The following is a 16,940-nucleotide window of genomic DNA, read 5'->3' on the forward strand; positions in this document are numbered from 1 at the left end:
CATTCGGAAATGCATGACTGGACCACTGAGTGAGCTGTCTGGGGCTTTGGCACCCCACTCAGTCAAAACTCATAGCGTAAACTCTCCACTGGGTACGTTTGCAATCTGGAGGGACTTTACATCACAACTAAGTGGACTGTGTGAGATTCTGTGGGGCTTTGAGATGTCTGGTTTGGAGGCTGTAATTTAGTGATGTGGTGCATTTGGGGACTCTTTTCTTTATCATCTCTAGAAATTATACTCAACCATCCTCAGTGTGATGCTTACGTAATTTGTACCAATGATAGAACACTATTAACCTAATAAAGTGGCTTAAGAAAAAAGTGGGAGGTACACTAATTTGGTTTAATTGGGCAATTTGTGCGATCATGTCACTGTGTGCACCAGTGAGGAATAGCAGCATTTTTGCAGTGTTTAGCATACCTGATGAATCGTTTAAAGAGTAGCGTGGTGTTGCGGATGATGCGTGCCGCTCGGGACTCCTCGTGTTGACAGCGCTGCAGGGTCAACCCGTCATCCATGTGACCTTCAGAATGTAGGCAGGCCTTGAGAGGAAGAGAAAGAGTGTGAGACACCGCCGTGAGACAATATAGGAAAAGGACCAAAAAAGGAAGAGGAAGCTATTTAATGGATAGAATGTCTCCAGCCGTCCTCAGGCGGACTGAGCCACAATGTCTGGAACACAGGTGATGACACTACAGGCTATCTGGCTGTGTTTACATGGAGGACACATTGTCACGCACATCATCACACGCACGCCCCTATCACTTCTGTCACAGTAGCCAAGGGACAAGGTTTATATTTAGTTGATGCAGAGACACAAACTAATGGACAATCATTTTAACTCAATCATTTTGTTTCCCTGAAAATAATTATCCTCTTCAAGGAATCTCATTCATCTATTAACTTTGTTTGTTTTTGTATATGCTTTGCATTCTAAGTTGAAAACGGAACGGAGAGTGCTTGTGCTTGTCTTCGCTCACTCGTCTCTTGAGGGGACCCAGACGGGCAGATTTGACATCAGGTGCCTGGTAGGAGAGCCAGAGTCCCGTGGCCACGTGCATGACGAAGCAGAGCGAGTCCCCATATTTAATCTCTGCCACTCCCATGCCCTCGATGTCCCGCTTGGGGCTCTGCTCCAGCTTCTCCTACACAAGGGAGGAGAAAATGAACATGTCAAAGCTGTGAAATGCATGAGTACACGTGCACATAGAGACACACTGGATGCAGATTTGTTCTTAATCAAACCACCGACCACATGTCAACTGCATCTGCTGCTTAATGCTCTATCCGTGACAGAGAGGGAGGATTGTGATTGTTTTGCTATTAGGATCAGATATAATTGCAACCCATAATTGACATGAAGAGTCCCGTGATAAATGACTTGACTTGTATTCTATAATACATGCTTTAAATCCACATTGGAAGGGTCACTAATTGGCTCACAATCACCAGCCATATCTAAAACTCCATTACACAGAGTAGAGCTAAAATGTCGGTTCAGTCACAGTTGACAAGTTCAGCTAAATTAACCTCTTTGGCGTAGCTTTCGCTGGTGCAATAATTCTTATAATTTTCATTGTCCTTGAAGAAATGGTGATTTTCCAGTCCAAGGATAGTGGGTGGTTCATTTGTAAAGGTTTAGAGGTGATCCTTTGTAACTCCCTCTCTGTGGCGTTTAATGAGGAAGTGTGTGGTTAATCCCATGTGACACAGGTCACCTTGAGGAACAGCAAGGAGTCCAGGTCTCATATGTGTGTGTCCTTGCCTTAGAAGCTCTGAAGCAGAAGGCCGTGGCGATGGTGTCTGACCTCTCTCGGTCCTGCAGCACCAACCCTCTGTCCTCGGTCAGGGCCAGGTAGTGGCCGGTGGTCAGGTGCCGCAGTCGGAAGGGCTGGCCCCAGCGGATGTGGCTCCCACTCCAACTGTCAAGGTCACCATGGATACACAGATACACATTAATATGCACACATAAAAAAAAAGGATCAAAGGTTGACTTTTGTAAGCCCCGGATGTCTAATATACACTAATTAGTTGATCTAAACATTGCCGCCAGCTGTGAATTATCTAGCATGCCATGCAGCAGCGTAGAATAATTAGCAAATAGCTGAAAACATTTAACTAATTACGCACTTTGTTTCTATTCAGGAAACAAAAGAGGGTCAAAATATGGTCGAAGTGACAAATATCACATTTGACACAACAAGTGAAATGGAAAAGGAAAGATGCATCCCTGTGAGGTTGTAAAATAGCCGGGTCAAAGAAAATGAGAGGGTGGCAGACGGAAAGAGAGCGAGGAGGGGAGATAGAGGAATGAAGAGACAGAGAGGCCATAGTGCAGCTTTAAATCATAGGTAGTGAGAGGGAGGAAACGACAAATGGGTCCTGAGAGTAAAAAAAAAAAAATAGAAGAAGAAACAGCAGGCAGAGAGACGTCATGCAGACAAGATGAGGGGAAAAAAAACCGATGGAGGCAAACAATGGCAAAAATGAAAAAAAAGAATCTAGCAGGCAGTGAGAGACAAGAAGGAAGGCATCATGTAAGATACAACCCACCTGATTCGGAGTGGCTCCATCCTCCACAAGGACCTGGCCTTGGCGCCAGCTTTACCCGTCTCATAGTTGACTATCCTGGGGATGCCAGAAAAGCATGAGTGGGTGGTCTGTCTGTGGATGCTTTAAATGTCTAGCCACCACTGATACTGTCAAGGTCATTCTCTCTGGCTTAGAAGAATACCACCTCTTTACTCTCATTTGTCACACTGATATTCACTGGGAGGATGTTCGTCTCAGACACATAAACACATAAACACTGAGGCACGGGCTGTATTTACTCTGCTGACAGCAGCATCACATCCGTCAAACAGAGACATGTGCGCCCTGATAACCCACAGCTACACTGTCTATCAGTGATATGGGTGACTGGGTCCAAAGATAAAAGAAATCACTCATCAACCCCCCGGTGACAGCTTGGAGTGTGTTTGATCTGCCCCAGAAAAATGTAAGACCTTTAAAAACCATGCTCCTTTTGTTGAATTTCAAGGACAACACTAGAGGAAAGCTGGAAATTACTATCTAATCCTGCCCCCATATTTGCCATGCTGGGTTCTAAAAATAGACCTGGTGTGTGTGCATTATGTGTGTATGTGTGCCCAGGAGAAAGACACATCTCTTGGCACCTGGCTGAGTGATCATGGGCCTTGGCCGCTGTTTTGACCCACTTCAAGTCCAGTGTGCCATTTTTCTGTGGCCTACCTTATCTGTGTTGGCACCAAGCAGCTACACTGTGGATATAAATAACACGGCAGCCATTTTTGCTCCCATGATAGCAGAGTGTCACGCTGGTCAGAGGCCCTTTTATGAAGGTGGGAGTTGAGGAATCATTGGAATCAACAGGTTAGTTAGCATCATGTGCTACATACAGTAACTGGTTTGCTTTAACTAAGCGTGACCCTAATGCTATACTGTAATCTAGGTTATTCAGCACTTGTGAACTTGTGCTATGTTTCACACCTCTGCTGCTCTTCACTCTGGTCTGATCCTGGGATGGTCACTACTTCGTCATGTCCATGGAACAGCCGCATCACATGACCACCTAACAGGTAGCCTATTGACGGAGGAGGAAGAGAAAATTAAAATATTGTGACTCTTGACATTTAATTTCCCGTTTTGTTGCTGCTTCTGCCTCCATTATGAAAACTTGTTATCTCAGAGATCTGGAAAGAGAGACTATCTGGATCATAAAGATGAGTTATAAATTCAGAGATCACTTCCATATGTAGGTGTAGGTTTTCTAATGTACTCTATAGTCACTAACAAGCATTAATCCTGGGCTTGGTCACAGCCAAATAAATTACACTTTTAGATAGAAATTCTTCATGTTTAAAAAAAACTGTTAAATGAGATTCTTTTTATCATACAAATGAAACAGAAAAGTGCTGCGAATGTTTGAGGGCCTTTCCTAATTAGAGAAAACTTGAACCCGGCTTGAAATATATTTACTCATTCACATTCATCTGACTGCCTACACCCTCTTCCTTTTTTCAAGTGTGCATGTTTTCTTTCCTTCTTAAGTTTGAGATATATATATATATATATATATATATATATATATATTTCTCTTGCTTTAGGAAATTTGCAAACTTGAAAAAATAGAGATCTGTGGAGAAGACTGTGTAAAAAATTGTGAAGAAATAGTGGACGCAGGGGTTTTGTGTAAAGTCTCTACCTTCCTCTATGTTGCTACCAGAGCAGATGGGATGGACGTTCCACAGTGTCTGCATGAAGGAGGCGTCCACCTGGATGTTGCCATTGGAAATGGATAAATGCTGTAGGACACAAGGAAACATTACATGCAATGTTTACTTACATTATGTGCATCCATTAAACTTTTTAAAGATTGTCAGAAACCAAAGAAATTAAAATACATCAGCATGAACGTCTTTATCAGACGAATCTCTAAGGAATCACCTGACAGCAAACCATTGTTGATTCTTTGGATAGATCTGCACTGGATTTATGATTAAAAAAAAAAAACTTAAACTGAAAGGATGTTGACTTTTTAAGCAGGGTTCAGCTAAAGTTTGAAACTTTATAATCACTGATGCAGAAGGAAAGTTTAGTATATCATGTGGAGTGTTGAGGGCACCATGAAACTGACTGACAGATGCCTTGAGTGTTTGGGGATTCATGGCATCTGGGGGCTATGCTGTATGTGTGTGTGTGTGTGTGTGTGTGTGTGTGTGTGTGTGTGTGTGTGTGTGTGTGTGTGTGTGTGTGTGCATGTGTGTTTTCCATAGTTTTGTACATCACAGTTCTGTCCAAAAAAAACAAATTTTGTGGCAGCTGTGTCCTGATCATCCTCTCTCCCCAGACTCCCTCTGCAGCCCTTAGGTGCTGCATGTCCCCACAACCCATGGTGTGGGTGAAAGCAGGGACAGACTACCAGATTGACATTGGTGACTGTAAGGCGATCATGGTCATCTGGCCGTGCCCCTACCGCCAAGGGAGGGTGGGGGGGGTAAACACAGCCTGACTGCTGTCACCACCTCCATGGATCACAGGGAACATGCTTCCCAGGGTTTATATTGCACAGTGCTATGCACAGGGGGCAGGATGGCCTCATAGTAAAAGAGCTGAAGAAGCTAGTTCAGCAGTGCAGTAGGGACATAATCATTATTAATGGCAGCGAGATGTGGGGATGTGACGAGGAAGATAACGACAGAGGCTCAGCGGCAGTCTAAAGAAACCTCAACAACACAGTTACCATAATCTCACAAACCAGACATTTCCAGCGCAGTTCAAATGTTGCTTAATGTAATTGTTAGCATCCAGAAGGGAAAAGTTGTTGCTCTTAATATTCAGTAGGATTTAAGCCTCCTGCAGGAGTGAGGTCATGGGAAAAGCGCAGTATGTGGTAACCGGATTGGGATAATCTGAAATTTTGTCACATCAGGGAAAGCAGATTTGATGGTCTCCTACTAAGACCTCTACATTATGCATGCACACACACACACACACACACACAGACACACACATACAGTGAAGCCTCAACGATTAAATGGCAAATAACATGAACTTACAAGGTATCGCTCAGAGGACACGCTGACGAGGATGAGGTCATCACCGATGCGCACCTTCTCTCCTTCCGATCTCTGCTTGGAGGCAGGATGGATCGTCCACCAACAAGCCTCACCTATAATGGCACACACACATACACACACATATATAACCTGTCTACATGTTTTTAATTTGAACAGCTTTGACTGTCACTGCCCAAACGTCATCTTTAATCGCTAAGTATGTAATAAAGGGAGTGTAGGCTGAAATGAGGAGTCAAACACATCTGAATGCACCATGGCAACAATCTTTTCAAGTCATATTGAAGCAACTGCTCATTTACTGCACGGTATGAAATAAATAATAAAGCAAATAAGAAGTGGGTCCAGGTATCAAGATACCACAACAAGACGATCAAATGTGCTGGGGAGATGTAATCAGCACTGATAAAAGAACCACACTGCGTGTCTACACTGCTCCTCAGGGAATATTAACTGAGATGCTGAAAAGACACACAGTGAAATTTGCTCATGAACAAATACGGTGCAGAGAGAGAGAGAGAGATAAAGAGGAGTAGGGGGGTTGTGGAAAGCAGACAGTAGAGAGGAAGAATAGACTGAGTGAAAGAAACTGACAGAGAGACATAGAGACAGATAAAGAGAGACATAACCAGTGAGGGTAAAAAAAAAAAGAGGAAGAGGTGGATAAAAGCAAACTGTACCAGAGCTTTTCTTTTACCTGTTGAATCCTCCTGCAGGCCGACATCAAAGGACAGCTTATCTGTCTGTGACCTTGATGTCTTCAAACAGGCCAGGTACTGTAGTCAACAGACACATCAAACCACACAAGACAGAGCCGTCACACTCGCACGCTGCTTTTCATGTGATTGTCATATACTTTAATTGCCAATGACGTTTAAATCCTGCTTCTGTGATAATCCGGTTTGAATTTTTTATGATGGAGACATGGATGGCGGTTGTGTCCAATCTCTTACCATGGAGCTGAAGGAATGCCGCAGGAGGATGGCGTGTCCGTACAGAAGAGTTTTGTGTCCGCCACTCTGCGCTGCCTAAAGAGATCATTCACACACATGAAAACACAGAAATACACAGTTTTACACGTCAGCTCCACATCGTGACAGAACAGCCCCAGTGGTCTCCCTCCAACCGCTTCAATCTACAACCCGACCTCTGGCACTCAATGTTGACCTCAGCGAGGACCTTCTCGCTGACGATGATGACCTCAAGCCGGGGGCCACATATCTCCTGGGAGAGGGTTTTGGCCATCCCATCTCGCCAATAAAGACATGCAATCTGACTTGCCACAGGAGATGGTGTATCTGGCTCCTGTATCCATGAGCGAACAGGATACGGGGTCATCTTTCCTGCACTCCGACTACAGGAATGTCGGAAGGATGAACAACTACTTTAAGTCTCCGATGCAGTGTTAACATTGGTAGGGAATGACTTCACCGCTTATGGGGTTTGGGTTAAGATGCAGGAGGGGAACAAATGAGATCTCTACAGGTAGAGATGCAAAGGGATTTTCTGTTGCTGTTTTTATTCGGCAAGCAACTCCCATGTTACTCACCTTCCTTATGAGCCTCTAGGAAGCATTAAGGTAAGAAAGAGTGTCATTATTCAGAAAGAACAAATGTTCTCCTGAGCCTTTCTGCCTGCCACTGCCTTATTTTAATCTTTGGTACAAATGATGAAAGTCCTGGGGGCACACGTGATAGTCAGAAAGTCAATTTTTTTTGAGAGGGATTAAGAAAAACAAGTTGAATCCCATACCAATACCATTGGCACAGGATCAGGAAATAATTACTGAAACAATGCCAACATTCTAGTTTAATCACAAAAATGCAATCACAGCAAGACACTAATGATGTGTATCTACCAATGCTGTAGATTTTTTACAAAATTACAGTCTTATAGTTGTTGGTGAGATACATAAATCATGGCAGTGTTTCTTGAAAACATCCAACCATGCACCATCTCTCTCTCTCACTCTCATTCTGTTTCTTCTTTTTCTCTTTCTCTCTCTATCCCGATTGGCTACCGGGACAATAGTGGGGCCTGTGATTTGATGCAGTTGTGTCGTGTGGACTGCAGCACTGGCTTCCAGGCTTCTTCTATGCTGCTGGCTACTGCTATATGCTGGCTGAGGTACTGAGCTTAATGCGGCGAGGCACATCCAGCTGCAATCACCACAACCAATAAACCTAAGTCTCCCGCTCACTTCCCTTACCCCACGGCTGGGCAGTGTGTTGTACAGATAGAGCACAGCAAGGGAAATTGTGGCTCGTATCAGTTAGAAAAAAAGAATCTTCTACACCTGGAGACAAATTACAACAAAAATTGAATACACCTTGAGCAACTGAAATGAGCAAACTGCATTACCCTCGGCTCATTCAACCATAACGGAAAAGACTATCTGATCAAAGAGAAACAAGCTCTGTACTGTGTCCCTCATCTAGCTGTTGACCACAAGTGACATCTTCCTATCAATTTAAAGGCGTGACATTTAGCTGCCTCCCAGTGTGTGAGCCCTGCAGCAGATTATATGTGTGTGTGTGTGTGTGTGGCTGCACTGTTGTGGTTTCTCTATAAGGGGGGGTGAGAAGAACCACGAGCTAACACCAAGCTAAAAGAAAAAGAGGTGGCAGTGATAGCAGAGGAAAAGAAACGCCAGCACGCCAGAGGTCATCAGAGCGGCTCTGTCTCTTTGACTGACTGATCTCATCATTTGCCCTTTTGACCGGCGACCTCCCAAATCAAACGGGTCATTGCATTCTGGATGAGTGATGACAAATTCACACAGAGCGCTCGCTGGTGGTTATTGAGCTAAATAGGGGTTGGCATTTACACTAACTGTTAGTGTGTTGTCTTTGCAGGTTCCTGATGGTCCCCTCTGTGTCTCAGTGGCTTCCGGCTAAAACAGGCCGGACTACCGATTTGCTCCAGCCACTGTTTATTGATAAGCCCATCTGTTCAAAGACATATTGATCTCAGAGCCTCAGCCGAGACATATTCAACCTCCATTTCCCCTTTAATGGTGCTTCCTCCAGTGACATTTCAGCGCAGGCGAAGAATGATGAATAGGTAGACAATATCGAAAACAGATAAACGTGAGTGGAGAGAATGCACTGAAGTAACACAGTGAAAATGGCCATCCAAGCTATCTAAAGGTCCCTGGGGTATTTGCTGCAAAGGAACATATGGTGTGAAAGGTTAAGAAAAGAAATATGAGATGAGGAAACTAGTCTTTTAGAAAGTATGAAACTCAACAATAGTAAGCGTTATGTTAAGGCCTTAAAGAGGTGCTGATGCAAGAGGAATAAGGCTGGACTAGCAGTTAAGTATGTCCATTTGAGCGTTAATTTAGCGTTTAATATTTTGAGCACCCTTTTTTCTCTGCTGCAGCTCATAATTCCCTGCCAGCTGTATAGCTCTTACACTCCCCACAGCAGCAGTGGAACCAATGGTCTTGATTTCGTCATTCTGCTGCAAAGACAGTCCACCGCGGCCACAAAGCTCCAGCCCTGACACATCCATTCATCTCTGAAGTCAAGTCGATGAATATGAGCCTTAACAGCTGAGGATTTATGGAAATTCTCACCATCATTAGCCATGTGGCATTAAAGGGTTGGACTGGCAAAAAAAACCCAAAAAACTGAAAAGACTCCAAGTGATGCTGAGAGCTTTTTTATTGAGTCTCTCTCATTTCAGAAATCTTGATCTAAGATGTTTGCATCATCTTATAGCATACAGCCAATATGAGTAAAAGAAGATAGTATGACAAATGAGAGCTTATCCTATGTGGGGGGGCGTGCATAAAACAAATGATACTGCAAAGAACATCCATCTGAATGCCCTCAGGACAGGACTAATGTTAATCTGACGCTAATCCAGCATTGGTGCCGCTCTAATTCTCCAGCAGTGGAAAGTGAGTTGTATGAGAACTGATGTGTGTGTGGGACCTTATTGGGAAATCTAAGCAAAACTCTATTTGTCTCTGTCAAGTTGGTAGGAGCTCAGACACAATCTACTCACCCAGTGTGCACGGAAAAAAAAATCCATATGATCATCAGTTATTTCAAAGCATTGGCTCAGGTGTTTGCATAAACTACGATTTCTAATGCAAACAGAAAATGTCAAGTGGTGATGTGCTGCAGCAGACAAGCCATAGGAGGCTAAATTAGGAGTTTAATTAGGAGTGCAAATTGTGTATTGTTACTATCTACTGCATCATGCATGAGGGGTGACAGAGGAATGGTATGAGTGGTGAACATACCAATCGATCCGGGCCGCGTGTCTATCATGCGGAAGATGGAGATTATACACAGAAAATAGAAGATAAAGATGGGAGAATTACACATCTGTCACAGCAATGGGAAAGAGAAGGAAACACACTCGAAAGAGGACAATTGAAACAACATCAGGAGCAGAAACAGAGTGAAGAATGAGCGCTGATTACAAATCCTACCACATGCTATTGATTACATGTACAGATACCATCCACTACCCCTCTGATTATTCTTTTAAAAAAGATATTTAAGTTATTCAAAATCTTCTCTCAGTAATATAATGCACTCTTTGCTTGTACATTTTCTCTTTTTTTTTTTTTTTACAAAGGAAATGATGTAGCTAAATTAGACTTTTCCTTGAAGCCTTGGTGTTAATCAAATGGGCAAAAGGACATGAGGCACTTGAGGAAAAGCTGCAGTAATGCCAGGGCATCCCCTTCATCCTCATCAGTATTCATGAGGGCCCGGACCTCTCTGCAGCAGGGGTCCCCAGGCCAACATAATGGGCCTATTTTGCCCATTAATCTCTTTATGGTGACTAAACAAGTTAAGAATATTAAATTTAGTTGACTGAATTCGCTACAATATACAGTTCTACAACCTTGTCTTTTAAAATGTCTTAACAGACTGGAACAACATATAGAGTATGACTCAGGATGGCTTATGAAGAGTTGAAGTACTGAGTGTCAGAGTGTTTCTTATCTGCATCACTCACCCCTTCACTGTTCTGTCCGCTCTTGGCCAGCATCTCCTGCAGGGCCCGTACTGACAGAGACTGCTCCAATACAAAGGTACAGATGCACAGGTCCGGAGGAACATACTGCAACAGCAGAAAAGTAGGTCTTGGGTTAAAAATTAACACAGCAGAATGTTCTCACAAAGGAGTTTCAAAGGTTACTTTCCATTTATTCTACATACAGAATTCCTCTGTGTTCTCGTTTTAATAGTTTAAAGCTGCACAGGACAGATTTTTACAGCATATAAGAATGTACCTGAGTATTATCGTGTGTGGTTAGTCTTCTCGGCAGTCAGGAAGTGACGAATCAAAAATTTAAAGCAATCATCCAAACAGGAACCAGTATTGTAAATATTGGACACAAAAGAGATTTTTTACACCATCTCCACCTTCTGTAACCATTAAGAAAATGAAAGACAATGGCTTTTGGGTGCAAGGAGTGTGCTGTTTAATCATTTCTGGGTAATGAAATCCTTGAAAATGTTATCTCCTGCTGCCTGCCACCAAAATGCAAAATTGCCTACTGCACCTTTGCTTTAATGGATGTCACTGCCATAGCTGTTCATTAGCGTACAACCTGATAAGGTGCACAATAAATGTAATATTGCTTGTAACTTTCTTCTTAGCCATCTCTTTTTAAAACTCTAGATCATATTTTGTATTGTATTCCTGTGCAAAGAACACAGGGTAAAAAAGTACCTAGAGTATCTAGAGTACAGTGCAGTGTGCACTGTGCAGCATGTCCTAAACGTATGAATCCAAAAAGTCAGAAAGTACTCGCCTGAGAAAACGACACTGCTCCAACATCCCACCAACACTACCCCATCATGGTTTTCCTTAACAAAAGCACCATTAATGAAAGGATCACCACAGCCACCTGTCCTGCCTTTCGTCTAAACTGATTTTGATTTAGTGGGTAAAGACCTTTTTGCCACATAAGCAAAACATCCAGAGATAATCAGAAAAATGAAAACTGCTCACTGAGACTACAGGGATATTTTGATTAGATGCCCACTTCTGAAATCTGTGCCGACTGCTGCATTTTTACTGCACTTCAACCAAGTTCGTCTTAATCAAGTAGACGAATTTCATTAAAAGGTATTTTAAAAACAGATTAAGTGCTCTCTGGTCAGTCTGCGCTCAGATAAGCAAGGTCTTAGACGGAGCGTTATTTGAAAAACAAAAAAACAGAGATGATGCCAAATCGCATCCCAAACCAGGGCAGCAATGAATGGGACAGGAGAGGATACAAGCAATCCACTGACAGAATGAGGGAAGAAGTGATAGAGATATCGTGGGGTATGGCTACAAGATAAATGATACCAACCTAAACACCCTCCCTGGCCTCCTTACTGAGTATCCCAACACCTCCTAAAGTGGTTCATTCTAACCTCATTTGCAAACTTCACACAACCCAGTTTCAGGTTGAAGAAACAATGGATTCACATGTATGATCACCAGGAGTAAAACGGCTGCTACTGTGCAAAATCTCGGTAACTTGATTATTAAAATCTATGTCGCAGTATAGACACTCCAGGCGGGGAAAGAGATGACTTGATTTACAGCGGCACATGCCAGTATGTTGTAATCCAACAACCCTGCTTCCAGATAGTCTCTTTGACCGGCAACAGACAACCGACACACTCCCAAATGTCAAAACCTCTTAATTTAGACATCAACTTGAATGACTTGTTCTATTTTTAGAGAGTTTATTTTAATCCTTCATGTCTCATTTTCTTGTTGTACAGACATGCAGAAAAAAAAAACATTCAGCACTCCCATAAATACACTTAAAGGAACAGTACGACATTTTGGGAACTACACATATTTCCTTTTGCCTCGAGTTAGATGAGAAGATCACCACCACTCTCATTTTGTTAAATTTGATGCTACAGCCAGGAGACAGTTAGCTTAGCTTAGCATAAAGACTGAAAAAGGGGAAATAGCTAGCCTAGCTCCTTCCAAAGGTCAAAACATCTGCCTATCAGCACCTATATCTCGTTCCCTATATCTGGAGTCTCCGCTGGTTGCCTGGTAACCTCACATTGATGAGAGAAGACTCTAGAAAGTCACCACACCCAGCCGAGAAATAGTCTGGCGCGAGCACCTCATAAAACCCTGACTTGCTGTTTTTTACATTTAGTTCTTTGTGAGGACTGAACAAATGAGATACAACATGTTAATTAGTGAGCTTTAGAGGTGCTACCACTCTAATATCAATACAGATATGAGAGTGGTATTGTCTCATCTTTTTTCCCTTCATTCTGTAAGCAGAATAACAATGTTGCTTCTTGTTTTTTGGGCTGGTGAAACCTCTGCACTAGCCAGCCGTATCTCTAGCAGTGTCACTGTCGAGAAATCATAATAAAGGCTCTAGTGGGAAGCAATCCACCCCCACGCTCATCTCTGAGGGTGACTAAGAGCTGACCTTTGCCCTCTCAACAATAAGGACTGTAACAGTTGGTGGGGAGGGAGACTGACTCAGGAGAAAAAGGCAGTGAAATGAAGGTCTAAAAGAGCTAGAGAGGATGATGAGTGTCCAGTCCTGACAGGGTGTCCTCTCACAAGGCAGAGCGGGGAGACAGCTTTACAGCAGCTCGGCCATGCTCTGACGTTTGGTTTATCACCTGTCGTTTGCTGAGGGAAAGAGCGTAGCTAGATGGCGGGCTAGGATGGATCACATCTTTATTTCTGTCTCCAGAAAGGGGGTCAAACAGGGTTAAAACTGATTGCCGTGTGGAGACACGCTTCCTTTTCAGCTTAATTGGAGAGCTGCTAAAACTGTTAATTGAAGGGGTAAATAAAGGAACTAAAACTAATGATTTGCTAATATCAATTGGTCAGTGCTAGTGTAGGGATATGAAGAGAACTGTTTTGATTCACATACAAAGACACAGCATCACTGCCATTATGGCATGGTGGCATCTACCCTCCAGTGGTCATAATATTGAGTCGCTGACAGGCAAGAACTGCAGGTCATATATCACAATCAACCAGCCTCTAACAGGCTGATTGATGTTGGCATTTAAACCGCGCACTGTTTAAATCAACCTCATCCTGTCGTGCTAGTTCTGTGCCCCATTATTAGACTAGTTCACCAAGGAAAGGAGGCATCCTATTCAGCTGTCCAGGCCCACTTCTAAATTGCCATCTTGGTTTTTTTTTTATTTCACCACACAATCGTTGATCCCAAAGGTGGGGTGATGCCTTTTCATAAAACCGGCAGGCAATGAAGACAAAGTGCCAGATAGGGAGAACATCCATCACACCTGTCAGGTATAATTACCATCCAATATGGGGTGAAAGCCTCACCTCCCTCTGTGCACAATAACCCCCCATCCCCACTCTTTGTGAGAGCTGTTGGAGGGCAGGCAGGGGTTGTTGAAAGAAGAGAAGATACTAAATGCCAGGAGTACAGTGCTCCATTTACTAACACATTTTGGATCTTCTGTACATCATTCCTTCTTCTTCTCTCAGCTTGAAAATCATATTTGTTTTACACATTTACACACATTACATATTCCTGGTGCCTTGGCTTCAGTGAAATTAGTCTCAGACAATACTAATGGATTATGATTAAAAGACAATCAATGTGGAAAAGCCCATTAGGCCTACTGTCAACAGGCTATAGGAAAACATTAATGCCAGATTAGCAGCAGAACAACATGTGTCAGTGAAAGATGAGAGTATCCTGGGATTGCCATGACTCTTTCCTGATCACTTGTTGAATTTTTTGTGCAATAAGAAGAAGAAGTAACATCTTAAAGTAAAAAGAAAAGTTGAGGATGCTCTTCATAATTTGTATTTGTTACACAAAAGTGCATTAATATGGCAACCCACTGATGACAAACACAAACAATTAAATTTAACTCATTAAAACTTTGCACTTAGTTGCACAAACCAGAAAATGCGTCAGCAGCTACAACCGCGCAGCTCAGCGGCAATAAAGCTGTAGGCAATTACAGCCGACGACAGCACTGTTTATGAAACAATCCATCAAATACGTCCAGGGGCGTAATTTCAGGGAATTATCATTTGACGGTGGGCCCACAGAGATGCCGACGTTGTCCCTGAACCCTTGGAAGAAAAGCTCATCAGCAGGACTGCGGTGGATGTGAGCTGTTGTTCCTGCTTTGATGAGGTGCTGAGCCGCCTTTCTGTGCATCTCTGTGTGGCTTCACTGATTGTTTGTGGGACCTAAACAAGGATGAACTAAACGGATGCTTGGTTTCCGCAGAGCTCTCGCCTGGGTGAATGCATCCTTTCATCCGGTTCGCTTTTCTGCAGACTGCTTCATGTGACATGTTGATTATATTCTGTACATGCGTGTGTGTGTGTGTGTTGAAATACATTTCATTACATAACTGCAAAAAAAACCCAAACTCGCTCCGTCACATTAAGTAGAAGATGTTGATTTCTGATCAAGGAGCTGAGCAGACATCCCACACCACTAACATGCATCTCTATATTCCTTTGAATTTTTTTTTTTTCAGATGAGAAAAATCAAACCTGTGCCTACCTTTGCTTCAGATGTGGGCTCCAGGTAACACAGCCGATTGCCCAGCCCCTCAGCAGCCAGGCAGAACTTGCGATTCTCCTTCTGGATGCAGGCCACGCACTGGAGCACCACTTCATCATCCTGTCAAGACAAAACGGACTTCAGTCTGTGTGTCTGTGCGTGCCAGCGTGTGAGTATAGACGCTGCGAGTGTGTGCATCGTGTCCCGAGAGAACCCCAATTCACCCGCACGCATGCTCGTCCCACTCCGTTGATCAGGGGAGACTAAGGCCTTAAAAGTGTTCCCTGTCTGGTCAGTGTCCCCCCCCCAACAGTGGTAGAGAAACAACACCAGACAGAAACAGGCTGCAGGTTGCAACAGCATGACTCTCAAAAACTCATTCATTAAAACATTTGTTTTTAACTAAGTACTTGTATATTTTACTGCATAATTTACACATTTTCTACATAATAAATCATTGTATGAATAAGTATGGCTATATTCTGACTATTTTGAGTAGTATAAATGATAGGTCTGGTGATATTCTATGTTACAAATGATAACAAATCCAGTGAAAAGACCAAAAATAACAATGAATTGATCCTATAAACAAGTATTGCCAGTGTAGCCTCAGCATGATGTAACTTATTCCTCTGTGCCATAGATCTCCATTGCTGTCCAAAAGCTATTAAAAACACATCAATAAGCCACACAGTTGCACCGGATGATCTGTTTCTTCATTGTGATAAACGTGGGTATTGTAGTTTATTTTGAGTCAAACCTACATACTGTATATTGTCTTACTGCCGTTATTACTCACAAGAGCATCATATCTGCAGCTGAAAATAACACAACAAATGCAATATTTACTTCTGTCTGAGAACTTCTGCTGGTTTAAAGAATTATAGGATTTGGTCTTTTCAAGGATTTGTTGTCAATAAGAAAAACATAGAATATCAGCACCTTATCCTTTAAGACTGAGCTCGGTGAGGTGTCCTTGAGCAAGATTATGAATCCCAAGGTCATCCAGGAGGTTCTGTAGTTTATCGTGAATATTTCTAGAATATTTCTATAAGGATACATGATCATTTAATATTCATCAAGCATATAATGCTGTGTGTAAAGAAAACTAAGCAAACCTTATAAATAAGCAAACCCCACCACACACACACACACACATACACACACACACACACAGTTATCCTCTTTTCTCTGCCTCTGCCCAGCTAATTGGGGGGTTTTCCCCTCTAAATGTGATGATCAAACACATCCATGGCTGTCCCTCTGAGCCGACACAATCTCCTTTAGGCTATTTACTCTTTTTATATGGTACAAATGAGGTTGGGACAATTGATTGGAACGTTCAAGGTTTTAAAAGAAAATAATGGTCTGTGTAAATGAATGCATGTATGTATGCAAAAAAACGGGCCTTGCATTAGTTATTAAGTGTGAGATGGTGTGTGCATCTATTTGAACTGTAAGCCTATATTAATTATATTTCGGGTAAAGAATTGTCTTGTTGGATGTCTAGCATTTAGCTCCCAGCACTTTGACATGTCCAATATCTTAGTAGAATAAACTACTAATAAAGTCATAAGAATATAAATGCACCCCTCAGAGAGTCTAAATCAATATTTTTTCTATTAATTTTGGTTGTCATATATCAGCATCAGACAGGCATTGGCACAGGGATACTGAATGTCTTTTTAAAGGAATCTGTAAGCATTTTATCAATGATTAACAACATTATTTGAAAGTTTATGTTAAAGAAAGTCATAAACGGGGAGCAAGAATAAATGAAATGCTTAAATCTTGAATGCAGATGATCTATAGGCATC

The 16,940-nt window shown here is 42.5% G+C and overlaps 1 protein-coding gene across 1 annotated transcript in view; it reads right to left on the reverse strand.

Moving 5' to 3' along the window:
- Positions 1 to 16,940, reverse strand: part of LOC121880709 (ryanodine receptor 3-like) — a 114,333-nt gene that overhangs the window by 75,794 nt on the left and 21,599 nt on the right. Inside the window, exons 2-12 of the mRNA XM_042388170.1 lie at positions 15,124 to 15,243; positions 10,584 to 10,688; positions 6,554 to 6,628; positions 6,298 to 6,376; positions 5,583 to 5,695; positions 4,229 to 4,328; positions 3,514 to 3,607; positions 2,557 to 2,631; positions 1,769 to 1,925; positions 984 to 1,148; positions 424 to 545 (exon numbers count right to left, since the gene is read on the reverse strand). Of these exons, the coding sequence (XP_042244104.1) occupies positions 424 to 545; positions 984 to 1,148; positions 1,769 to 1,925; positions 2,557 to 2,631; positions 3,514 to 3,607; positions 4,229 to 4,328; positions 5,583 to 5,695; positions 6,298 to 6,376; positions 6,554 to 6,628; positions 10,584 to 10,688; positions 15,124 to 15,243 (1,205 nt within the window). The remainder of the gene's footprint in view (positions 1 to 423; positions 546 to 983; positions 1,149 to 1,768; positions 1,926 to 2,556; positions 2,632 to 3,513; positions 3,608 to 4,228; positions 4,329 to 5,582; positions 5,696 to 6,297; positions 6,377 to 6,553; positions 6,629 to 10,583; positions 10,689 to 15,123; positions 15,244 to 16,940) is intronic.

This window comes from Thunnus maccoyii, chromosome 16, assembly GCF_910596095.1.
Source record: "Thunnus maccoyii chromosome 16, fThuMac1.1, whole genome shotgun sequence".
Lineage (NCBI taxonomy): Eukaryota > Metazoa > Chordata > Actinopteri > Scombriformes > Scombridae > Thunnus > Thunnus maccoyii.